This window comes from Impatiens glandulifera, chromosome 3 (assembly GCF_907164915.1).
Source record: "Impatiens glandulifera chromosome 3, dImpGla2.1, whole genome shotgun sequence".
Lineage (NCBI taxonomy): Eukaryota > Viridiplantae > Streptophyta > Magnoliopsida > Ericales > Balsaminaceae > Impatiens > Impatiens glandulifera.
The window spans coordinates 17,980,723-18,005,600 of record NC_061864.1 but is presented as its reverse complement, the minus strand read 5'-3'; the positions used below and the strand labels follow the sequence as shown (position 1 = coordinate 18,005,600).

Here is a 24,878-nt window from a genome sequence, read left to right as displayed (position 1 = left end):
TTATTTCGATATATACGCGTTAAAAACGGTTGATTATGATTTAAATGTCTTACAAAATGTGTAATGTGTAAAAATAATTGGAAAATTTGAAAAATGAGAGAATTATTATTTTATTTTTATAAATGTGATAAATTAATTCAGAAAAAATAATTTTAGGTTAAATTAAGAATATGTTCGATCATTCGTGAAAAAGTCTTAAATACTAAAATTGTGATATTTAAAGTTTTATATGACACAATTTAAAGTTTGAATATTATTTAATAAAAAACGATCTAATTGAAGCAAAATAACAATTAAGTCAATAGTCTAAAATTTAACTCGTAAAAAAACAATATTGTATGCTTCCTTAACAAGATAAAATAATAAAATTTTAAAAGTTAAGAGATTTTAAATTCCACACTAACTCTAACTTACCAAACTATGAAAAGTATACTTAGCCCAAAAATAATTACTTCTTTCTTTCCATTTTCTTCACAAGGTTCAAACCTTAATTCTCTCACAAGTTCCTCCTCGAGTACTCCAGCTGTTGTTCTTGCAACTTTGGCAGAAGATGCTTTTGGAAGGTAATGTTGGAATTAAAATTGATGAATGGAAATAAAAATGTTTATATAAAATCAGATGAATTTATTGCGAATTAATTTAGATGTATAATTGAGGAGGGATAAAGAAAGAAATTTGAGAGAATGATGTGTCACTATATCACTTATTGAAAAAAATGATAAAACGTTATAAGAAAAAAGAAAATTTTTTTGTTATTTTTTCAGCCAATCAAATTGTGACACGTCATTTCCTCTCCCAATCATTTATCTGTATAATTATAGTTTGTTCATGTCTTAAGAAACTCTCAAATAACTCTCTATTCAATAGTTTCGTTACTTCATCCACAATCTTATTTTCGATCAGACATACATAGTGCATGATTCACAATCATCGGATTAAAAAAAAACAATCTAATAACAGTCGTTAACTAATAATCGGAAAAGAAAAAAAAGACTTTTGGACTAAGAAACATTTTATTGAGTCAGGATTTGAATAACCGACGAAAATAATAATTCATTACATTTCAGATGTACTATTTACTTATACCAAACTATTTAGATTTTATTTATGATGTAAGTTAACGAAGGATTGCCTACCTATATACTGGGGCTAAGGTAAGGTCGGTTCGACGGAAGTCTATCCAAAAAAAAATATTTTTTTTTACGGTAAAAATGTGAAATTATCTCTAATTTTTTAAATTTAATTCATTATTTGTTTATATAATTATTAAAAAAATAATAAAATTTACTCTTTTAATAAAAAAAATTTGTGTTATTTTATAAGCCACATCCAAATGTCATTTGAATTTAAAGTATTATATATATATTTTTCATTGACGTATAAGTTTAGAGGCTAATTTAATAATTTCGTTGAAATCGGATAATTCCGGCACTTTTATATAAAACTATCTTTGGTTTCCTAATTATTAATTCTAATTTTAATATACAGATTAATTAAATCGGAAATGTATAGTTTTGGTTTTCTCTGTTAAAGAAAAAAGGCAGGCTTGGAGAGGAGGTCGTGTAGTTCCTTCAAACCCCCGTTTCTTCCCTCTATCATAGATTTCCCTCTCTAAATCTCCCAATCTCCAATTCCTGCATTTCGCTGCTGCTTTAGCCATGAATATCTTCAGATTCGCCGGCGATATGACTCATTTGATCAGTATTCTCGTTCTCCTCCTCAAAATATACGCTACAAAATCATGCTCAGGTAAACAAACTCTCACACACCTACTCAGATAGATGCCTGATTCTTTCTGTCTGGATATACATTTATTCATATTCTCTTGTCGATTCTAAGATTTTCTTATTCTGATTGAGCTAGGGATTTCCCTCAAGACTCAGGAGCTGTACGCATTGGTCTTCTTGACTAGATACTTGGATCTGTTTACTGATTTCATCTCTATCTACAACACTGTCATGAAACTTGTCTTCATCGGGAGTTCTCTGGCGATCGTCTGGTGCATGAGATGGCACCGTGTTGTCAAGCGTTCTTATGACCGAGACCTTGATACCTTCCGCCATTACTTCCTCGTATTGGCTAGCTTCATCTTGGCGCTTCTTCTACACGAGAAGTTCACAGTTCAAGAGGTTTTCTTACTCACTCTTAATACTTTGCTGTTGTTCGGTAGTTAGGCAAGTCATTTATTATGCTTGTTGTAGCTACAATTAGTAATTAATGTCTCTTTATGCAATTAAGAATCTGGATCAGATTAGCAGAGAAAGTAGGAATCGAGCTATACTGTATTAGGTTTGGAATTTGAGAAGAACTATGTTTGCATTTGATTCTATGTACTGTGGATTAGTCAGCATATTGCAGTGGAGAGTGCTTCCAAGTGCCAACTATTATTAACGATAAATCAGAAACTTATAGAAACATATGGTTAGGAAACAATCATTTGAATCCATAGATAGGCAGCATCAATAGTTCATAAAAGATAATTCTTTGTTTTCTCTTATCCCTTTCCTTCTAGTTGCATATTCTATTCTGAAGTTACAGAAGATAATTCTTTCTTTTTCTCAACTTTTCTCAAGTTAGTATCAGATCATTGAGCAATCATTCTATAAGTATTTGAAGATAGCCTACTCTTTACCCATCTAAAATTAATTGGATTAGGCAAAATAGGGGTAGCACTGGTGAGAATCTGCAGTAAGCCTGTCATACCAAACATCAATGACTGTATAATTAGTTAATTACATTCCATCCTTTTACTAGAATCTGTGGATTCACTCAGATAATATGGTTGCACATTGCTATATCATAATCCATAGAAAAATCCTTAAAATGGGAGCTATTTACTTATATATGTATCTTCTGAGGTTAGAGTTCAGCGGATGTTGCAGTATTTTTGGACCTGGACTGTTGAATTCTTTGAGCAATAGTTTTTGGTATAGGTCAATCTTATTATCCGCACTAATCACAAAGTTCTTGAAGCAAAGACACTTGAGAATATCTATTAAAGATTTATCATGCCCACATTCATGATGATTAGTGTATTTAACAGTAAAGTTTGGACCAGATGTTGAAGACAAACTGATTTAAATGTTAAATTTTTTGTTAAAGATTTTGAATGTCAATTCCAGTGTTCTAAATGGCGGTCGAGGCGGCCGCCTAGGCGGCGCCTAGGCGGTAGGCGGTCCAACACCGCTCCGCCTATACATGAGGCGGTCAGATTATTTAATTATTTATTATTTATTATTTTTAATTAATTAATTACTAAGATTAATATATGTATATATATATATATATAATAAAAAAAACTCTTTATCACCCACTATTTATTTAAATTTTGAAATGACTCTTTATATTCCAATTCATTTATCTTTTTTTTTTTCTGTTTCTTATCTCATTCACCTCACCTCCTTAATCATCTACATCTTCTTAGATCATCTAATCATCTATCTCTTCTCCAGCTTGTCTACATACTTATTTTTGTTAAATGTTACTATATTAGAGAATATTAATTTGACTTTTTAGTAAAATAATAATTATAGAACATCTTTATTATATTTATATTCAACCGCCTAGGCACCGCTTAAGCACCGCCTAGGCACCGCTTAAGCACCGCCTAGGCACCCGAGGCAGTAGGTAGTCACTTACCGCTCCGCCACCGCCTACCGCCGTTTAGAACACTGGTCAATTCTAAGCAATAGGATGGCGTCCATAGGATAATGAATTCTGGATTCTTTTTGAAAGAAATTATTAACTCTTTTCTCATTCGTTGCTGTCTTGAGCTTGTCTGTTTGGCTTTTTAGATTTGAATTTCCAGACTAGGATTCAAGGTGTGAGAAGTTCTACTATATTGAGGGTTGTTTGGTAAGGGTTATTTCTTAGAGGTACATGCAAAATCACCTCTATGAAGTAATATTGTTTCAAACTCCATTTTGATTTATGATCTAATCTGCAGTTCAAAATCACTTTATTTGGATACTATAAATATTTTATCATAATAAAGTGAAGATTGATCATCTCTAGCTGCTTTTTAATCAACGGAGGTTTCATTTTTCTCCATAGGCTTACCCCTTTTGCACTTTCTATTATATGGACGACGTTTCCTTTTATTGACTCCATTTGGAAACAATTGGGTTCATTTGCATGCATCATTCTTTTCAATGCTCCTCATCCAGATGGGATCACATTTGAAAACATGATGTTTCTGAACTAAACATTTTTTTGACAGTTTTGCTACTGGATACAAATTAGAAAACCAAAGTGTTTCCAAATGGGGCCTTAATGACCCTATTTGCTACTAATAGTGAAGAAAATCATGTTTCAGATATTCTGGGCCTTTTCAATATACTTGGAAGCAGTTGCAATTCTTCCTCAATTGGTTTTACTGCAAAGGAGTGGAAATGTAGATAACTTGGCTGGACAATATGTTTTCTTCCTCGGGTATTTAAAACTTCTTCTTAGTTGAACTTGAACCTCGATCCCCCCATTGCTTGATTTAATTCTAAATTATGGGAGGGTTATTTTCCATTTGAACAGGGCTTATCGTGCATTCTACATCCTAAACTGGATCTATCGCTACTTCACTGAAGCTCAGTTTAGTAGATGGATTTGTAAGTGAACTTAAGCCATAATAGTCTGAAAATCCATTCAATCAATCAATCAAAATAATATACAAAAGTAAAATCCAATTTTTTTTCCTTGTTTGTTTACAGCTTGCGTCTCTGGTCTTGTCCAAACTGCGTTATATGCAGATTTCTTCTACTACTACTTCATCAGGTAACATAAATGTAAACCATTTTTCTTTCGTTCATATAATGTGAACAAGCTTAATTAAGAACATTTGTTTTGTGCAGTTGGAAAAACAATGCGAAACTTCAGCTACCAGCCTGAGGATACATGTTTTAAATTGTTGATCAGTACTGTTGTCGCGAATAGAGTTTGAGTACAATGACCAGAAAACAAAAACAAAAATGAAAGGAAGTTTCTTCTCCCTTCTCGGGTGGGGGCGAAAAGCTTTTAGTAGTATTTAGAGATAGGGCAGATATATTACTGGGTATCCTCGAGGCCATTTTTAAACTTTTGCAACTTGTAAAGGCTGATCAAAACGGTTACTCCACTTGTTTTGGTACAAAAAAAAGTTCTTTAAGATCAGTTTTTCAGGCAATGGATTATTTGGGGTTATTTTAAGATCTTTTCAAATAATCCAATATCACATCTACTACATATATAGTTATGTTATTCAACTATTTCAATCACCATTTCATGTTATTAAGATAAGCCTATACTATGTGTTTATATAAATAATATAGCTAATGGATGGAAAAAGCTGAGACTTTGATTTGATCTGGATTTGTTTTTATGTTTTGTAATGTTTATCTTGATTTCATTTCCTTTCTAATAATGAACCTATTTCATGTATGTTTGTGATCTTGGATAGTTTTTATGAATAAATTTAAGTTTGTCCTTAGGTTAGTTATATTATACCAAGACCTTACATTCGACTACTATACGGATTTGATGTTTTTTAAACTAGTTTTAAAAAACAAAATTAATTATAAAAGTATCACATATTAACAATTTCCAATCATTTTTTTTATTAAATAAAGATATACTCATTTTATATCATAAAAAGTTATTTGATCACATTGATTCAATGCTCACACCTAATTCATGTTCATGATTTGACTGTAAGATAAGCAAACGGAGGTATTATATATATATAAAATTTTTTTTTACTGGGGGGTCGATTTAAGAGATGAAATTGTTTTATATTTATATATGAAGATAGTTCAATAATAAGAGATTAAAATGTTACAAATTTAATCTGAAAATACTTTGAGTTTAAACGGACACTTTGAATTTAAACGGGGTATGATTGTGGGTACCATTATAGTTCTCTTTTAATTCTAAAAATATATATTTTTTTTCTTAAACATTATGATTTTTTTTTTAAATATCTGAATATGGATTAGAATGAATTTGAATGGATAATATTATTTTATTTTAGATTAATATTCAATAAGTATTTAAAAAAAGTAGTTTATTATTAAAAATAAAAAATATATTTTTTTCACCAAAACCCAGATCTAGACTCAATCCAAATTGGCGATATAACTAATATTATATTAAAATAAATTCTTTATTTAATAAAGAATTTAAAAACAATTATTATTTTATTTAAATGTTTAGTTTAATAATTCAAAGTAAAATTAACACACACCACGGCCCACCTTATTCCTCTGCCCCCGATTATTTCAGTTCTCTATTTAGATTTGGGCCGGTCCATTAAGTATTTACCCAAGTCAGCCCAACTGAGTAGCATAGGACATAGGCTCGTATTTCTCTAATTTATGACAAACTATATCGTGCTTGTTTGTACACTATTTTTGCTTGCATAAACATTAAATAATAAAATTGTTACAACGTGACAAATAATAATAATTCGGTTGGTTTAGAAATGATATTCAATTATACCTAGTTAGAATCAAATCAAAACAATCCAAACCAAACTGCATAATTCAATTCGCCCAATGAGAGATTTCGAAGCGACTATAGTTCGCTTTCGGCTACGACATGTGTATATCTAACGTTTTTTTTTTTTTTTGTTAGTTCCTTCCACAACAATCATGTATAGTTCCAAATTATTGCGAATGAAATACATCACATGTTTTAATTTGGGTTCTTCTGCTATGATTGATTGATAGTTAACACGATGTTGGAGTACTCGATATAATAAAAAATTATCTTTCGTGTATAATCAACCAATTTTTTTTTATCAATCAATCATGAGTTCAACGTACCAATTTCATTTTTTTCTTTAGAAAAATATATAAATTAAAGACCGTCACGAAAAATAGTACTTTTTTTTACTAGTGCAACTTACAACCATTCTCCATGCAAATGATAATAATTAAAACATCATGAGATTGAAATAAAAGTAACTAAATAATTAAACATGATGATGATCTACAGGTTGCATGGTTTTGGTAATTGCAGAATGAATAGCTTGGGTGATATCCTTAACATGAAGAACAACCTGCAGAGAGCTTTGAGCTTTAACAATGGCTTCCATATGAAAGAAATTGTTGTTTGTGCATGAAACCTTGGCTTGTATAACATTCACACCAATTTCTTCAAACCCTTCCAAAATTGAAACCATGATATTATGTTTTCCTGATTTCATGATCACTACTCTTATTGCGAATTCCTGATCATCATCATTCCCATTGATCTTTTCCACCTTCACTTCTTCATGTAAATGTTGTTGCGCCATTAAATCCCTTTTCATAGCTTCGAGCTTGAGCTTCAGATTGTTGATGTGGATAAAAGCGTCCATAATAATGGAACTCTTTTTAACCTAATAATGAATGAAGAAGAAGATGATTAAAGAACAACCCATTTATAATTAAACAAAAATGGAAGGTGGGTAGACATTATTAACTATTAATTAATAATATTACATACAGATTTGGAGTTTGTAAGATTTCTCAAAATAAGAAGCTTTCTACGTAATGCCATTCTCTTCTTCATCTTGATCATCTTCAGTCTTGGATATGCCATTTGATTCTTTATGTTTAATTTTAATGTCTTGTATATTTATAGAATGAGAGAGTTCTCCATTGTGAGAGATGCGAATACAAACACTTCCTTTTCCTTTGTCCTTATTATTATTTTAAAATTTTAAATTAATTATAAAACTTTTATACCTAACATTGTCCTCTTTATACCCTACAGCCCTACCTATATCTATATGCATGTCACGCTTATACCTATTTTTTTGTTTTTTTAAGAAATTAATTAAGAACTATTACAAAAACAAGTCATGAACCCTAAATCAAAGACATGTATATATGGTATGGCAAGCCATTTTGGTATTAGTTAATGGGTTATAGTAAATTTGTGACAAATAATTTTTTTCAAATCAATTATGAAAGTTTTATTTTTTATTTTTAAGACTGGGGAGATGCATGTGTGATTTGAAATATTGATGCAACATTTGGGTCAGAGACTTTGAACATTAGCGCCCTAGCTCTTTTATGTTTTTATTTTTGTGTTTAGGTTTAGTTTGGATTGAATAAAATAAAGGTTTGAAATGAGACATGTCTGATGGAGAGGGTCACGAGTTCTGATAAGTTCTGTTTATAGGGAAGCAAACCCGACTTTGTTATTTGGAGACCAAATCCTCTGTTTTTATTCTCATTCCCATTACAGGCTAAATCTGACACCTTCACTGTCCTTTTCCGATAAATGCTCCAATTATTTCTGACTCATTATGCCCACACATACATATATATATATAATTATTACAATTTTTATTTCAAATCTATATATTTTCACTTTTTTAGTAATTACCATCTTTTAAATTTAAGTGAGCTAGAATTAATTTGAGATGTTGGGCATAGACAATTCATTAGTCAAAAGGATTTCTGTGTTTGGTAATTGGAGATTTTGTTTATTTTTATCTATGTTATTTGTTATGCTTGCATGCATTATTTTAAAGAAAAACAATGCACATGATTTTGTGTTTAATTCTCAATATAAAGTGGAGATGTCTTGTTTGGATGCATCAAGGGCATGGACTAACAAGATATGGAGAAATGCGTGATTTGTGGATCATTAAGGGACGTATAAGTTGTTCTGCCTTTTATGATCAATGTTTTTTTATGTTACAATTCGGAAGTTCTTGTTTGAGCTCGCTATTTGAGATGGTGAATGGTGTGGTGTTTTAGGTTTTTAAAACGTGTTTATAGTTGAGCATAAATAACATAAATTAATATATAATTAAATTGATATTTCATTTTGTAAAAAAAAAGAGATAATAATCACTCTTATACTAATATATATATTATATGAGAATTTTAGTAAGAGCTCTATATAGATTGAGATACAAATACTATAATCTTTTCAAATAAAGAGACATGTGAATTTATGGTTCAATCAAAATAAAATAAAATTGTACACATTATTATTATGTGGTCCTATTTGATTCAAAGAAGTATCCAATGCTTTTTTAGATACATTGAAGAACCAATTTGTGCATAGCCAAATCCACAAATCATAATTATAAAATGTAAACAAAATTGTATTATAGAATTTGGGAGAAGGTTGAAAGTTAACTAATATTTATTTTTTATAACATTGTATCTTATAAAAGTAAAATGAAAGTACTTTAATTACAAAGAAATTAACTATGACATAATAAAAATTAATAATTAATGCAAATAAGAGATTAAAGAACATGAAAGTCATTTTTGAAGTGACTCAACGAACTTTACCTAACCGATATCGAAAAAATCGTGATAATAATAGTGTTATATATATGTAATATAATACACATCAATACGATCACTAATAGTATATCAATTATTTTTTAACATAATAGTTAAAATATAATAGCGACATAAACTGATGAATCCTTCCTAAGTGCTAATAGTAACTTTTGATTTGCTAATCAATTACTTTCATATTCCTCTTACATAAAACTTGTGATTTGTATTAGACTCAATTCAATAATATATATTCAAATTTATGGGAATAATTTATCATTTTTTCATCTAACATTATATCAATCTAATAGTTTTTATTTTCCATAAATCTAACTAAACAAACAAAATTATTTAAATAATCAGAATTCAAAAACTCCCAAAATTTTGTTATAGTACATGTCAATAATTTTTACATTAATTTAATATATGATCACTCAATATCATTTGTTTGATCAGATGATAGATCTCACTTCTCATCATTCCAAAACACATTCATGGGAAGTTTACATATGGTGGTGGACATAATGATCATGCTTCTTACTTTCATTTAATAGTTTGTTTTTTCTTTTGTAAATATCAAAATTTGCCAATATTTTTATTTTTTATTTTTTTCATCATGCTAAAGTAGAATATCTTAAAGCAAAACTTGTTTAAATTTTAGGCAACTGGTAAATTTCATATAGGTAAACAAATAATTTTCAAGAAAGAAATACAAAGAATGAAAAAAAGATAAAATAACATTGTAAAATGATAAAACTAACTACATAAAAGATGATTATCACCTTCTAAAGGTATGCATCAAAAGGAGACTTTAGGCTTCCACATAAGAATGTTACAGACATATATAACATAGAAATTACACTTTGTGGACAATTAGCGAACAACGGGTGAAGTAGCGAAGCTGATTGAAAAACTACTCAGCAACAATCGGATTCAACAACAATTTGAAAGGATAACAGAAAAACACACATTGTTCATCCTTATGGCCGAATCAAAGCATTCACTCATGCACAAATCTGACTTCCTCTACAAAATTTGACCCCATGCTCTAGCAATTCACCATACATTTAGCAATAATCTTATACAAATTGGAAAGTGGAGTGATAGACCAAAATTAGGGTAATTAAAACCAAGTATGGAAAAATATTAACCTAGCTAGCTAGCTAGCTAATAAAAGAATGTATATAGTACATGTCATTATTATAAGGGAGCAAATAATAGAGATTGGAATATCATATATACATATAGCATGTAGCTAGAAAGAATATTTTAGGCAAGAATAAGGAAGGAAGTAAGATAGGACATAAAATATTCCTCATTCCCTGGACAGATAAGGCCAAAGACAAATAAATACAGCTAGCTAATATGACTTAATTGGTACAACATTTCATGCCAATGGCAATAGTTGAAAAGACATGTCTTTTAACATTTTTTGTTTTTGAAATAATAAAAAATAAAATTCTTGTGACAACTGAATAAAGACAAGCAATGGAAGTGAAAGGAAGGGGCAGTGTGGGGGCTGATCTATCCCTATCAAAAAAAAGTGAAGGCTAGTTTGATTGAACATTTAATAGTATTTAACTTATTCAAATCTTAATGAAGCAGTTTCTTAATCATAATCTATATAAGGGTAGTCTTTAATTTGCTTAGGTCTGTTTTGTTTTACATTGCTAGCTAGTGCTGTCTACTGCATGCATTTGTTCTTTAAATGTCACCTTTTTCAGACATTAACAAGTCCTTTTCTGTCTACCCATTTGTTGATATATCAACGTTTGTAACTCTGGCCCTGTTTTCTTTTTCATCCTTTCTTTTGTTAGTGTTACTCTTTTCAAACTAGATAGTTTACATACAAATGGAATATTGAAGTGAATATGTTGTTACTTTATACAAAACAGGTCACACTTCATGAGTGCTTTTAGCTAGCCTCGATCTCTGGTTTAAGTGGGATGGATCAAATTACAAGGTCAATTGGAGTGTCTAGGCATGTTTCCTTTCATTGCATTCAATTTCAATGGAAGTAATAGTTGAATCCAACCATTTTTCTAAAAAAAATAAAAAATACTATAGATAAGAGTTTCAAAACAAAAGACAGTAGGACGTCCAATGATCGCGATCGATCAATACGTTTACTCCAACGATGTGAGAAATATGTTATGAGAAGCTGGTGAAGACGGTCAGTGAACTCATTGAACATATTGAGGATCTCTGAGCTCGTTAATGTTAGATTTTATGTTATGTTTATTAATCTCGTTGGGGTATGTTTGGTGACAAGGTGAACACTCGTGTTTTTAAATTAAAGTAAACATGAAAAACATTTTGACCTCAACTCCTTATAGTCGGAAGTTTTTGAAGTTTCATTTTCATGGTTTATTTTGCTTACATGTTTATGTAATTAATGTTTCAAACATTATATATAGTGGAGATTTAATTTTTTTCAAATTTTCTTTCACATGTCACTTTATTAGTGAAATTGTTTCACCTTCAAAAAAGAAAAATAACGAAAGAGAAAAATTCATAATTATCGACAATATTTCTTCTCATAATTAATGTCTTGTATTAAAATCGATGTCAATAACATATGTCGTGCTTAAAAGATCAAATGTTACAAATTTAAATAAAAACATTTTCTCTCATAATTAATCGCAATTATCAATTAAAACACCTTAAATTGAAGTAAAAATTATGTATTTGTAGATAATATTAACTGTTTGCATTAATAACACAAAAATTACTATGCAGAACTATAAACTTACCGTTATTAACTATTGTTGCCAACTGATTACTTGAAGGTCTTCTCGTTAATGATCAATAAAAAAAAGTGACTATTTTTTTGTGCACATTATTACTATAAATGAGGAAGAAAAAAAAAGGAAAATGTCTCAATAAATTAACCACATCAACCTATTGTTTCAACTCTTCTTAGGTTCCAATATTTTTTCACTCTTTCTTGAATAACTAGATAATAAAAAAAAATGGTCATAATAGTTCCAATCTACGGCTTTTTATCATTCTTAAAATCTATATACTAAATCCTTTGAATACCCATTGAAAAGTATGAGCAAGGGAAATAATACTAGTTCTTTTTTATAAGAAAAAAGTTATTTATCATGACAACAAGTATCTAAAGCTTGAAAATAGATAAGTGTGATTAACTATATTTAAATATGGTTATGAAGTGCAATTCAAAAATAGATAATAGTATTTCACATAATTACCGATTTCGTAGTTTTGGTTACAAAGTTTCGAAAAAAAAAAAAAGACAATACTAAACTACTTTAAAAATGAGATATTTTTATGTTACAAGGAAGAAGTCTGAAAAAGATAAAAAAAAAGTGTAAAGCCTAGATATTTGGTGAGGAAGTGTAGTAAAAATATGATCCAATAAGACCATCTTCAACCCATAAACCCATTCTCAAACCCAAAATGCAGTAAACATCCCATCAAACAGTAATTCATCTCCAACTCAAAAACCCATTCTCAAACCCAAAAGAATATTCTTAGAATATTTTTTCTTACACTAACTTTTTAACCTTATTAATATTATCTATATATTTATCAACTTTACATATTTAATCCCAATCTTTTCTCTTTCATTTAATAAAATTAAAATAAAATTAATTATATATCAATAATTCATAAACAACAAAATAATTCTAATACATTTAAATAAACAAACATATTATATTAAAACAAACCTTGTTAACATATTATAAGATAATTTATAAAATTAAAATTATAAAATATAAAGTAAATTATAAAATATAAAATAAATTAGATTAAATTTCAAATATAATAAATTTAATGATTTAATTATATATTTAGAAAATAATTTAACTTTTTATCTTAAAAATAAAAATAATATAAGTTGAAGGTTTAATTTAAATGTAAAAAAATTAAAAATTAAAAAAATATATATATAACCTAAGAGCCATTTTTTAAAAATGGCCAAAATGCAGTATGAATAGTCCAAACGCATATATGCGTTTGGTTGGAGGAGAGAGAGTAAAAAAAACTCAAAATGAGTTTTTTTTTTTTTTTCAGTACGGTTGGAGAAAAAGGGCACCCAAACGTATTATGGGTGCCCGTTAGAGATGGTCTAAGAGAAATATCAAATTTGGACGTTAACTAGCGAGTCACATTGTAATAAAATATGGTGTTTTTATAAAGAAAATAAAAATAAAATAAATGGTATTTTATTATGAAAAAATAAGAAAAAAGATTCAGGTTAATAATACTAAAATTAATCGGTGGGTGAAGATCTGGATTGAAGGCCATTATTTATTATTGGTCTGAGGCCCATGTAATTTTCTGGCGGGCATAAGTTTAAGGAATGGGTCTACCCGCTCAAGGGATTAATGGGCTTGACTTTGGGCCGATCTCAAAATATCTTAAATTTATCCTAATAATTTTTTTGGATAACATTAATACTTCTTTCTATGTGATATTATCTTTTAGATACCAGACACAATGAGAGAAAGTATTTCAAATAAATTTGTAAACTAATACTATTAATCAACACAAAATTTAGAAAATGATTTTTTTTTTCTTTCTATGATTTGTTTTAGTTTTAATTAATTATTTAAAAAATATTATTATTTTAATATTACAAAAATAATTAACTTAAATAAAAACAAAAATCATATAAACAAATTAATGCATATTTCTCTTACAAGATATGATTATTATTATACTGTCATGTTGTAAATTGTACTTTCCTGTTTTCTTCAATTAAATGAAAAATAAGAAAGATATAAATTCATTTTAAAAGTCTAAATTATTTAAAAACTGTTACATATTATTAATGAAATTAAATAATGTTTTTAGGTAAAGGATGACATAATAGATATGGAATATAAATTTTATTATTATTAGTATTTATTATTTAATATAAAATGTATTAATATTTTTTTCTCTCTAAAATTATTAATTAATAAATATATAAACAAACAAAGATTAATATAATTAACATATTAAAATATATTAATAAAATTAAATGAATATTTTAATTTAAATAAATGGAAAATTTTATTATTATTATTATAATTATTTTATTTCATTTAATATAAAATTTATCTTTATATTTGGGTTAATAACATAATTTTTTAAGTGATGGAGAGACTCAATAACATATTTTTTTACCTAATTAATTATTTTATAATATAGATTAATAAATATTTTTAAATATATATTATATTAACATACAAATATATTTGCATCATAGAACTAAACTTATGTCATATAATTAATTTGAACCAATATATTACTTTCACTATCTCATTTGAATTGCAGTGCAATCCAAATCTGTGTAAAAATAGTTTAAAAAAATAAATATCTATATCTAAATTATTGATAATATATATTTTTATAATTTTAAATGATATAATATTTTATATATCATTTTTTTAGACATAAAACTATATTATTTTAAATAAATAAATAAATAAAGTGGATTGGCCTATATTGCACCCACATATGCCATTGTCACTGTAAATCTTTATAATTTTCTATAATTTGGATTAAATAGGATGCATAACTACATAATTTTAATTTCCACAAATAAAATTAAAAGGAGTATGACTAGGTTCATTTGAAATTTAAAGGTGTCACATTAATAGAATTTGATGTAAATATGCTGTTTTGATATATTGAGTTATGAAGACCATATTTTTTAGTTGCTTATTTTTATTAAGTTAGTGTATTAAATAAATAAATCTCCATATGTACAATTACATAATCAATAACTTGTTTATTCTCATAAAAAATTTGGGTTACTAAATTTTAAATGATTTAAATAATATACTTGATGAGTATTGTATATGAGTTATTTGAAAATAATTTAAAATAATTCTTATTAAACAAAGTCTAAACTCTCTTTATTTTATTTTTATAAAATATTAAAGAATTAGTAGATTTATGTCAAGATTAGATTAATTAAAGTTGATTTAATATAAATGAACATACCTATTCTAACATTTATTTACTCAATTAACTTTTTCTAAAAGTATTTATTTATTCAAATAACTGTTGATTAAAAAATTACTTCATTTAATTTAATACATCATTATACAATTTATGTCACTTCATTTTACAAATCTTAAAAAAAGTTGTTTCATTGTTTTTTATCTTCAAATTAATTTATTTTGTTTTAAAGTTATTTTTTATTTTGTATATACACAGCCTAGTTAGATTCACAAAATTTTGATTTTGTCAAATATAAGAAAAAAAATATTTGTTAAAAAAACTATCAAATTCTTTTCAATATTATAATTTAAACTTTTCCATTTCCTATTCACTTAAAAAGGTAATATAATTTTAATATATTTATTATCATATACAAATAAAATCACTTTATCTGTTATTTTAATAATTATAAAAGTTATTATAATTGTGATATTACATTTAAAAAAGTTTTATGATCTTAGTTAAGATTCAGATTAATCTCAAATAGAAATTCGTTTTTAAACCCTCAACTCAAAGAATCAGGACGAAAGGTAATCATTTAAATAATTAATTTTTCAATAATTTATATCAAACAAAAAAAAATTATTTAAAATAACCCACAATTACGGAAGATCGAACTATAATGGTAAAGCCTTCTAAATAAATAAAAAAATCATATAACATTTGTCATCGAACATTTTTCACAACTAGCGGATAAAGCCTTATCAGATACAGATACAGATGACAATTGTTTTACATGTATCTTTAACAACTAACGACAAATTACCTTGTCGGATATATATAAACGTTGAATGTTTAATTGTCAAATATCTTTAACATCTAAACACAAATTCAATTACATTGATAAGTGAATTTGACTATCTAATTTTTTTTTATCAAATTATTAATCTAAATATAAAGTTATTTTTAAATAATATATTAAAATAACCATTTTTTTTTTCATTTCATTTCATGTAGTTGCTTCTCTGTTATGGATTAAAAAAATAGCTAATTAATTCTTATTCAAATTATAACCCCATAATATCAAACAAGACCTTAGAAAAAGATTGACGATTTTAGAAAATAATCTGGTAAAAATTACGTAATCTTGTACATTAAATGTTACATTAAATGTTCTCAATCTGTGAGCGAACCCGTTATGAAGAATATCCAGCCGCATTTTCCCCGCACATATCGTTCCATCTCTGTTTGAAGTTCATCCTTTTCAATATACACCACACATAAACATCAACTTCAAATCAAAATCTGGATCGCCATGTTTTTCTGAATTTTGAAATCATGGCGACAATCAACATGGCTCCCATATGGAAGAAGGATTCATCGTCTCAAACCTCTCTTCTTCTCGGTCGCTACGAAATGGGTAAGCTTCTTGGCCATGGAAGTTTCGCCAAGGTCTACCTCGCGCGAAACGTGAAAACCGACGAATTGGTAGCGATTAAGGTAATTGACAAAGACAAAATCCTCAAAGGCGGATTAATCGCGCATATCAAACGCGAGATCTCAATCCTTCGACGAGTTAGACACCCCAACATCGTTCAATTGTTTGAGGTCATGGCGACCAAGGCCAAGATCTACTTTGTTATGGAATATGTTCGGGGTGGTGAACTTTTCAATAAGGTGGCGAAAGGGAGATTGAAGGAAGAAGTTGCTAGGAAGTATTTTCAGCAACTCATATCTGCCGTGTCTTTCTGCCACACCCGAGGCGTTTTTCATCGAGATTTGAAGCCGGAGAATCTCCTTCTCGATGAAAACGGAGACCTTAAGGTCTCCGATTTCGGACTCAGCGCCGTCTCCGATCAGATTCGACAAGACGGTCTGTTTCATACATTCTGTGGGACTCCTGCTTATGTGGCGCCAGAGGTTTGGTTTCTAATGATTTATCTTCTTATCTATGAGCTCGTTTTATGTTTGTTATTGGAGGATAAAATTTGTTTTTTTTTTTTATAGAAAAACAAATCTTGTTTGATGTAGTTTTTAAAAGGATTATTTATTTAGTTGTCTTTAAAATAATGGGGATTTTGTTATTTTGTATATTGAAAAGTACGATTTGATTGGATTTTTGAATTTGGGGTAAAATTTCAAAATAAAATCATTATGGAACAAACTCTATAGGTTATGTATAACACATTATTAAATTAAATGTAAGTTTCTAAAGTTAATCAATATGTTATTATTTTATACTAGGTTCTAGCTAGAAAAGGATATGATGGGGCTAAGGTGGACATTTGGTCATGTGGGGTGATTTTATTTGTACTAATGGCTGGGTATTTACCATTTCAAGACCAAAACATTATGGCGATGTATAAAAAGATTTACAATGGTGAATTTCGATGTCCGAGGTGGTTTTCATCGGAATTGACTCGATTCTTGACGCGTTTACTCGATACGAATCCGGTAACAAGAATTACAATTCCGGACATTATGAAGGTTAGATGGTTTAAGAAAGGGTTTAAGCATTTGAAATTCTACATAGAGGATGATAAATTGTGTTGCGTTCCCAATTTGGAGGACGACATTGGGTCCGAATCCGATCAGTCGTTGTCTGAATCGGATTCGGATATTGATGTCAATACCAAGAGGTCCATTTCGGCTATGCCAAGGCCAGCTAGCTTGAATGCGTTCGACATCATATCATTCTCGCAGAGTCTTGATCTTTCGGGGTTGTTTGAAGAAGGAGGCGGAGGAGAAGGAAATAGGTTTCTATCGAGGGCTTCGGTTTCGAAGATTATATCCAAGTTGGAAGAGATTGCGAAAGTTGTTAGTTTTACCGTTAGGAAGAAGGATTGTAGGGTTAGTTTGGAGGGGTCGAAGAATGGGGTGAAAGGACCTTTGACAATTGCGGTTGAGATATTCGAATTGACGACATGTTTGCGAGTGGTGGAAGTGAGGAAGAAGGCCGGGGATCGAGAAGAGTACGAGGAGTTTTGTAATAAGGAATTGAAGCCGGTTTTGCAAAGCCTTGTTGTTGTTGGAGAAGAAGATTCGGAACCGGTTTTACAAAGTCATGTTGTCGCGGACGAACCAGGTTCATCCTTACATTCTTCGTTCGGTTCGTCCAATTCTATTACATCTTTTTCCGATTTTCCATCCGATAATGAATTGTAGAAACCATTAAGAAAAAGTGAGGCTTCCTTTTTCTTGTCGTGACATTTTATGTTCTCATAAGTTATGAATTGTGCAACTTGCGAAGAAGAACAATACATTTATCATTTCTTTAAAGTGGTGTGGTTGATGTTGGACATTTTCGCTTTCAAATTCGAATTAGTGTTGATTTGGATTTATGTTGTGACTTAAAAGGTGGATGTTTAAGATGAATTTGAAATTTGCATAAAAGAATAATTAATCTTGAAAGATTTGATAGGCATATACATAATAGGTGTTTAGATTGATCATAACTAAATAGTTCTCAATTTTTTCAATATTAAATTTGGAATAGGAAGATAAAATAAAAAATTAGGAATTTATACGATATCTATACTATTTTCAGCCATTGCTAAGACTGCTACAAGATCTTATAAAAAAAATGATTGATTTGTCGTTTTTGATTGATGTGTTGAAATTTAATTTATAGATTAGATCTCAAGTGTAAATGTTATTATTGATTTGATTATATGTTTTAAGTTTTAAGATAACACAATGTTTAAGTTATGAATGCTGAACTTCAAAAATAATAATAATTGATTTGTCGTTTCTTTAGATACTATCGATATTTCATTTATATTTCGGTCTTTAAATTTAAGTTAAAAATGTTATTCTTAATTTGATTTAAGTTATAAATATAAAATCACAATGTTTAGTAGTTTATTTGTCTCGGTTTTATTATTATTATTTCATTTATAACTATCTAATTATTTAATTAAATTTTGATAATAAACTAAGAAAATAAGATGAAAAATAAAAAACTAACATGAATAAGGGTTGTGTCATATCAAGCAATTATGTCAATTTATTGGTATCTCCTGCTAAATTTTTATTTTATAAGTTCTATTTTATTAATCCGGTAAGATGAAGTAACTAAAAATAATTGTGTCTAAGAGATCAAATGTTACTTTTACAATTTTCACTAATAACATATTAATAACTTTTCAAAATTTATTTAAAAAATAACTTTAATTTTATCATAATATATATTAACTTAATTAAATATGTAGCATACCGCGGTAAGACGAATGGTTTACAATCGTTATGTAGCATAGACCCTTTGTGGCGTATAAGTAATATATGTCGACGGTTCAAATTTCATTTTCCAGCATTATTTTGCATTGCTAAAAGTGGTCTCGACGCATATTCAATGACACTTTATTTTGCGTCGAGAAAATCGTAGCGGCGCATTATGACTGATTTTCATTTTATAAAATGCCTAATTATTATTTAAAGCTCGAATATTGTAATTCTAACTTACTATTTTTTTTCATTTTTTTAATTAGTTTATTAAATTTATAAATGAAATAATATTTATAAACGTTTTGAACTTATCAATTTAACATTTTTTTTTTATTTTAAATTGAATATATTTTTGACATATATGGTTTCAAACTGTTAAATGCAGTTTAAATTTATTAAAATATGTATAATGTGTGAAAATTTCGAAAAGAGAGGGAATTTCTTTTTGAATGTCTAATTTTTGTTTACAAATGTGATAAATTAAAATGGACACCGCAATTCAAAGCTCAATCTTCATCTCATTTGACAAAAAGTATCTAAATTTACACCTTTATTGAGCTGTATCTGTTAGCAGCTGGGCATCAGGTGAGGTTCTACTAAACTTTAAAGTTCAAAATAAAATAAAATAAAATCTTGTAGATATAATTCAGAATATATATATATAAATATATCAAACAATACCCCTTATTTACAACCTCAAACTCAATACAAATGACATACAAATTCATATGAAATCTTGAAAACATAATTTTGAAAAGACCAAACAAATGAAATCAATAAATAATAATGTCACCACCATATGTTAATAAAATATAGGTATATATATATATTTTTAAAAAATATAGAGTAGAGGTATATATTTTTCTTTTTTTGTAGTGTTTTTTTTTCTCAACAAAATGTTACAGAAATTGAGACACTTACAGACAAAACACAGTGAGAAAAAATTGGGGATTCAACTTGTTAATCAATTTAACCTGATTCTGAAGATAAAATCTCAAGCTCAGCCCACCAAAGTGGAGAAAGCCTAGGAACCGCTTGATCGGGTGTTATGGCGATTGTTTCCTTCAGTTTTGCAATCACTTCTTTCATGCTCGGTCTTTTCTTCGAATTCGATTGGCCACACATTCTGATCACATCACTCACGGTTTCCAGTTCAATGTTCTTGAACGATTTCAATGTCGGATCAACAACATTCTTGATGTTTTGCTTCCCGTTCAAGCATTCACTTGCCTGCGATTGAAAATGTCAAATTTGAATGAAGCTAACACAATCCCTACTTAAAATCAAGATGTTCAGGGACAACAGAACAAAAATGGATTTGATGAGGAATAAATTATACCCATTTGGAAAGAGAACCTCCTTCATCGTAAGGAGACTTTCCAGAGATGATCTCGAGCAACATAATTCCAAAACTATATACATTTGATTCTGGATCGGCAGATGATGTCAGTTCAGAGTACTCTGATTCATCTTCCCCTGGATTTTTCGAAGACTCTTGTCCGAATCCAATGTCAGCAATCTGTGTAAAAACAAAAACTTCTAAGAGCACTCGCTCGTATGATGATGACAAAAGAAAAAGAATGAAACCTTGGCAGCATAATCATCTGTTAAAAAGATGTGATTGGCATTCAGATTTGGATGAGCCACTGGAGGAGATAGATCATGCATATGGTGAAGACAGTACGAGGTTCCCATGATAATCCTAATCCTTGTTCCCCAATCAAGATGTTCAACTTCCTTAACTGATCAAAAACCAAAACAAAAATAACATGAAAATCCGTCGCTAAATCCTCATTTTCCGTCGCTAAAACCTCCCAAACAAAAACATAAGACACTAGATAAGAGCTGTCTATAACCAACATTTAAAAAACAAAATTATTGTACATACCATGTAGATGCTCGGATAAGGAACCGTTTGGAGCGTACTCGAAAACCATCATTCTAGTAAAAGGCTGATCTTCCTCGCAGTAACCGATAAGGTTAACGAAATTCTTATGGTTTATTCTCGATAACATATCAATCTGCGTATCACCATAATCAATCAATCACTACCTACATTTCTAGCAATAAAATTGTATATACCTTCTTTCTGTACGCCCGTTGAGAACGCTTACACCAGTATTTCAAAGCAGTGATCGCGGTTGAAGTAACAGCAATCTCAACTCCACTCGATAACGTGCCTTTATAGAGAGTACTTCCATTGGTATCGATAATATTACTGAATTCCTCACAGGCTGATTCTAACTCTCCTCTATTCAGTTTCGGAACCCCTGTCCCCATTTTTTTTTTAAATTATCAAAAGTTTTTCAATCAAAATCTTCAACTAATCTTGCAAAAATAATACCTGTAACGAATGCTTTCTGCAATTGCCCACTCAATCCAGTTTTCCAAGGAACAATCGTCGTAACTGCTTTACTCCGGCTAATGAAGATCATCGCCACGACAATAATAAGCATTGAAAAGGCTACACCGGCAACTACATATTTCCATGTATTGCCACCAACCAATCGTTTCTGATCAGACCCGTTATTGGTTGGTCCAATCATAGGATTACTATTAACAGTTTTCGGTATAGCAGGGAAGGAACCGCTACTTTGGCTAATTGGAACATAAACTATCTGATTTGGTATTGGGGTCTGACCCACATTAGATGCGATGTTTGACTGCTGAAGAATACGACGCCTTCTATCAGAACCGATCCTTACCTGTATATTATGTACCGAAGTTCTTGGAAGAGAAAGTCTTCTTTTGTATTCCTTCAAACTGTTCATCAAGATATATAAGAAGGATCAGAGGTGATGACTGATGAGAATTACAGTATGTTCTTCTTACCAATGTTGGGATCTTCGATTTAAACAAACAATAGGTGAAGATTCAACCATATTGTTGTTGCTATAGACCAATCTGTACAGAAAAGAAAATATCAGTGATGTTGTTTGTTCATGTAATCTCTGTTAGTAGAAGTAGAACAGACAGAACATGAAGAAACTTAACAGGATTTTCAAAGATGTCGAATGGGTTAATTCGAGTGGAATAGGTCCATTCAGATTGTTGTTTCTCAAGTCTAGCAATTCGAGCATATCCAGAATTCCAATCTCTTTCGGTATTGTACCAGAAAAACTGTTGTCACTAAGGACGCTGTTCCAATCCAAACAATCAAAATTGGAAAAGAGGTAATCATCACTGTAAATATCAAACAAAAGAGACAGACAACTTACAGAGATGTTAGGTGAGTGAGATTTCCGAGAAGAGGCGATAAGAAACCTTCCAATGAAAGATTGCTGAGATTGCTGCAGACGAAACATAATCATAAGGAGCATTCTGAAGATGAAATAGTTAACAAAATCAGTTTGCAAACACTTTTCAAGATAAATATCAAAAGATTGGATGGTTCTTCTTACATATGTTGAACTTTTCCATCGTCCAAACACTTGATGCCTCTCCATTGGCAAGGGTTTGAATCGTTAACGTTCCAATTCGAGAGTGAGCCATATGGATCATAATGAATTCCTTCCCGGAATCCCAACAATGCCAATCCTGTCAAATGTTTTGTTCTGTTTAGGCAGCCGAAGAACATGGAGATAGAAGAGGATGAAGATGAAAAGAAATGTTTACCTTCAGAATTAAGAGAGCAACAACAGCCCTGAATTTCCAAGAGAAGAATGAAAAGGAGAGGAAATGAGAAATTGGTTCCAAGCTTGATCCATCTAACACCCATTGCTCGGATAACTATAGCATTAATTGAATTCAGCTTGACCCTTGAAGCTGACAATGAAATTATGGTCCCTCATCATATATAGATATATAAAACCCAGGTTAAGTTCCTCCGAGTGAAATATGGCAGAGCATAAAAGAAAAAGTGAAGGAATACCCTCGTAAGCAAGCGATTCCAAAAGGGATTTCAGAGATGCGAAAGGGGGAAAGAAAAAGAAAAAGAAAAGAAAAGGGCAGTCGATTTGAGTGAAATGAATGCTGCTGGTGATGACGATGATGAAGATGAAGAAAAACAAAGAAAAATGGATGATTCAGTGACTGCCCTCTTCAGGATAATCTCAGAGAAGAGAAGAGAAGAGAGACCACCTCTCTTCGATTATCGTCTCTGAAAGAGGGAAAGGAAAGAAGGGTTAGGTTTTCTGAGAAATTTTCTTTCTCTTTCTTCAATTTCTTCTTCCCTAACAACACCAATGGCCGCCACCTCCCTCAAACTGTCTTTCTCAGAGCCCTTGCTTCCTCCTCCCCCTACGTTTTTTTTTTTATTTTCTTTTTTCTTTTTTAATTATTCTTTCCTTTTTTTTTATTTTTTTATTAATATTTACTTTCAAAATATAATCTTTATTGGCGCCGGCGGCCTGTCTTCGTGCATGTCAGTTTCCGACCATGGTTGTGGAGGACATCAATGTCGAATTAATATATATATATATATATATTAGAAACGGATAAAAAAAATGATTATTATGTTTTTTTTGAATTCAAATAATAAATTGAACTTTTATTGGGAGTTAATTGTAATTTGGAATATTTTTTTTTAAATTTAGGATATTTTCTTTTAAATCTTATAATTTGGGACTCTTTATTATGTCCATTACAATTTGGAACTCTTTATTGTGTCAATTACAATTTGGGACTTCGTATGGTCAGATTTGTACAAAATAAAGTTTTGTCATAACAGACATGAACGACTGTAAAAAAAAAAGTATTATATTATCTTTATAATTAAAAAATTTATAGTGACACATAATTTTAAATGACCTAATCCCTATTCAACTTCATTTCATCGCGATGTGAATAAGATGAGGGTTAGGATAGTGTGGATATTCGAGCGTCGCGAGGTGAAGAATAGGGAAGGTGCAAGAGATGGAGTCATGGATGAAGTTTAATTTGATTTGGGATGAATGTAGAGTTTTCATTTTTTTCTAATGAATCTACATTTATTAAAAAAAATATGTGACATTTAAAAATACTAGCATGTACGTGCGTTTACACGAATAACGATATAAAAATTAAGAAAATAAAATTACGGTGAAAATATGATAGCATTTTTTATTTTATTTTTAACTTTTTATATATTAATTAGTTGGTTAAAAAGTTGAACTTATATTAAAACGTTTCGCACTCATCAAATTTGGTGTTGAATTTAAAATATAAAGTCTTATTAGTTTAGTTGGTTAAAGAGTTGTACTTGTTTTTGTTAGGTTATAAGTTCAAAACATACATATATTATTTTTTATTTTATTTTTAATCTTTTAAATTTATGGGCGGGTCAACTCACAATCCGACCCAAGTATTCATTTACTCTTACATATATATTCAAATTAACCACAACTTTCGACTCGACAATTTGAACACTTTGAAAATTAAGCATCATTTTATATATATATATATATATATATATATATATATATTAAATTTTTAATTATAAAGGTCACTTAGTACAATTTTTTTTATGAATGTTTATGTCCGTCAAAGAAAATTTATTCTACAAACCTAACAATGCAT

The 24,878-nt window shown here is 29.4% G+C and overlaps 4 protein-coding genes across 5 annotated transcripts; 2 read left to right on the top strand and 2 right to left on the bottom strand.

Annotated features, from left to right (window-relative positions):
• Positions 1-1,538: 1,538 nt before the first annotated feature.
• On the top strand, positions 1,539-5,188 carry LOC124932916 (ER lumen protein-retaining receptor A). Its single transcript, XM_047473625.1, has 6 exons — positions 1,539-1,749; positions 1,864-2,129; positions 4,316-4,431; positions 4,528-4,601; positions 4,704-4,767; positions 4,845-5,188. The coding sequence occupies exons 1-6, from the start codon at positions 1,659-1,661 to the stop codon at positions 4,879-4,881; spliced, it is 648 nt and encodes a 215-aa protein (XP_047329581.1). The 5' UTR covers positions 1,539-1,658; the 3' UTR covers positions 4,882-5,188.
• A 1,752-nt stretch (positions 5,189-6,940) lies between these two features.
• Positions 6,941-7,551, bottom strand: LOC124929892. Its single transcript, XM_047470273.1, has 2 exons — positions 7,456-7,551; positions 6,941-7,348 (listed from the first exon to the last, which is right to left on the bottom strand). Exons 1-2 carry the CDS (start codon positions 7,549-7,551, stop codon positions 6,941-6,943), a joined length of 504 nt encoding a protein of 167 aa, XP_047326229.1.
• An 8,945-nt stretch (positions 7,552-16,496) lies between these two features.
• On the top strand, positions 16,497-18,323 carry LOC124929891 (CBL-interacting serine/threonine-protein kinase 12-like). The gene is made up of 2 exons (XM_047470272.1): positions 16,497-17,078; positions 17,403-18,323. Exons 1-2 carry the CDS (start codon positions 16,497-16,499, stop codon positions 18,321-18,323), a joined length of 1,503 nt encoding a protein of 500 aa, XP_047326228.1.
• A 1,906-nt stretch (positions 18,324-20,229) lies between these two features.
• On the bottom strand, positions 20,230-23,559 carry LOC124930789 (protein MALE DISCOVERER 2-like). Of its 2 annotated transcripts, XM_047471145.1 has the most exons (11): positions 22,998-23,559; positions 22,784-22,919; positions 22,601-22,672; positions 22,377-22,520; positions 22,215-22,286; positions 21,727-22,145; positions 21,465-21,652; positions 21,271-21,403; positions 20,970-21,124; positions 20,722-20,901; positions 20,230-20,612 (listed from the first exon to the last, which is right to left on the bottom strand). In XM_047471145.1, the coding sequence occupies exons 1-11, from the start codon at positions 23,098-23,100 to the stop codon at positions 20,352-20,354; spliced, it is 1,863 nt and encodes a 620-aa protein (XP_047327101.1). In that variant the 5' UTR covers positions 23,101-23,559; the 3' UTR covers positions 20,230-20,351. The 2 variants fall into 2 exon arrangements, with proteins under 2 accessions (XP_047327101.1, XP_047327102.1); XM_047471146.1 differs by lacking the exon at positions 22,998-23,559 and having other exon boundaries at positions 22,601-22,703; positions 22,784-22,916.
• Between the last annotated feature and the right edge of the window lie 1,319 nt (positions 23,560-24,878).

Excerpts from the sequence above, each read along its gene's own strand:
- LOC124932916 (XM_047473625.1), top strand. The coding sequence starts at position 1,659 with ATGAATATCTTCAGATTCGCCGGCGATATGACTCATTTGATCAGTATT. Across the intron at positions 1,750-1,863 it reads CGCTACAAAATCATGCTCAG|GGATTTCCCTCAAGACTCAG; the intron begins GTAAACAAACTC and ends TGATTGAGCTAG. Across the intron at positions 4,768-4,844 it reads TTCTACTACTACTTCATCAG|TTGGAAAAACAATGCGAAAC; the intron begins GTAACATAAATG and ends TGTTTTGTGCAG.
- LOC124930789 (XM_047471145.1), bottom strand. The coding sequence starts at position 23,100 with ATGGGTGTTAGATGGATCAAGCTTGGAACCAATTTCTCATTTCCTCTC. Across the intron at positions 22,920-22,997 it reads TTGCTCTCTTAATTCTGAAG|GATTGGCATTGTTGGGATTC; the intron begins GTAAACATTTCT and ends AACATTTGACAG. Across the intron at positions 22,146-22,214 it reads AATCGAAGATCCCAACATTG|TTTGAAGGAATACAAAAGAA; the intron begins GTAAGAAGAACA and ends CTTGATGAACAG.
- LOC124929892 (XM_047470273.1), bottom strand. The coding sequence starts at position 7,551 with ATGGCATATCCAAGACTGAAGATGATCAAGATGAAGAAGAGAATGGCA. Across the intron at positions 7,349-7,455 it reads ATCTTACAAACTCCAAATCT|GTTAAAAAGAGTTCCATTAT; the intron begins GTATGTAATATT and ends ATTCATTATTAG.
- LOC124929891 (XM_047470272.1), top strand. The coding sequence starts at position 16,497 with ATGGCGACAATCAACATGGCTCCCATATGGAAGAAGGATTCATCGTCT. Across the intron at positions 17,079-17,402 it reads CTGCTTATGTGGCGCCAGAG|GTTCTAGCTAGAAAAGGATA; the intron begins GTTTGGTTTCTA and ends ATTTTATACTAG.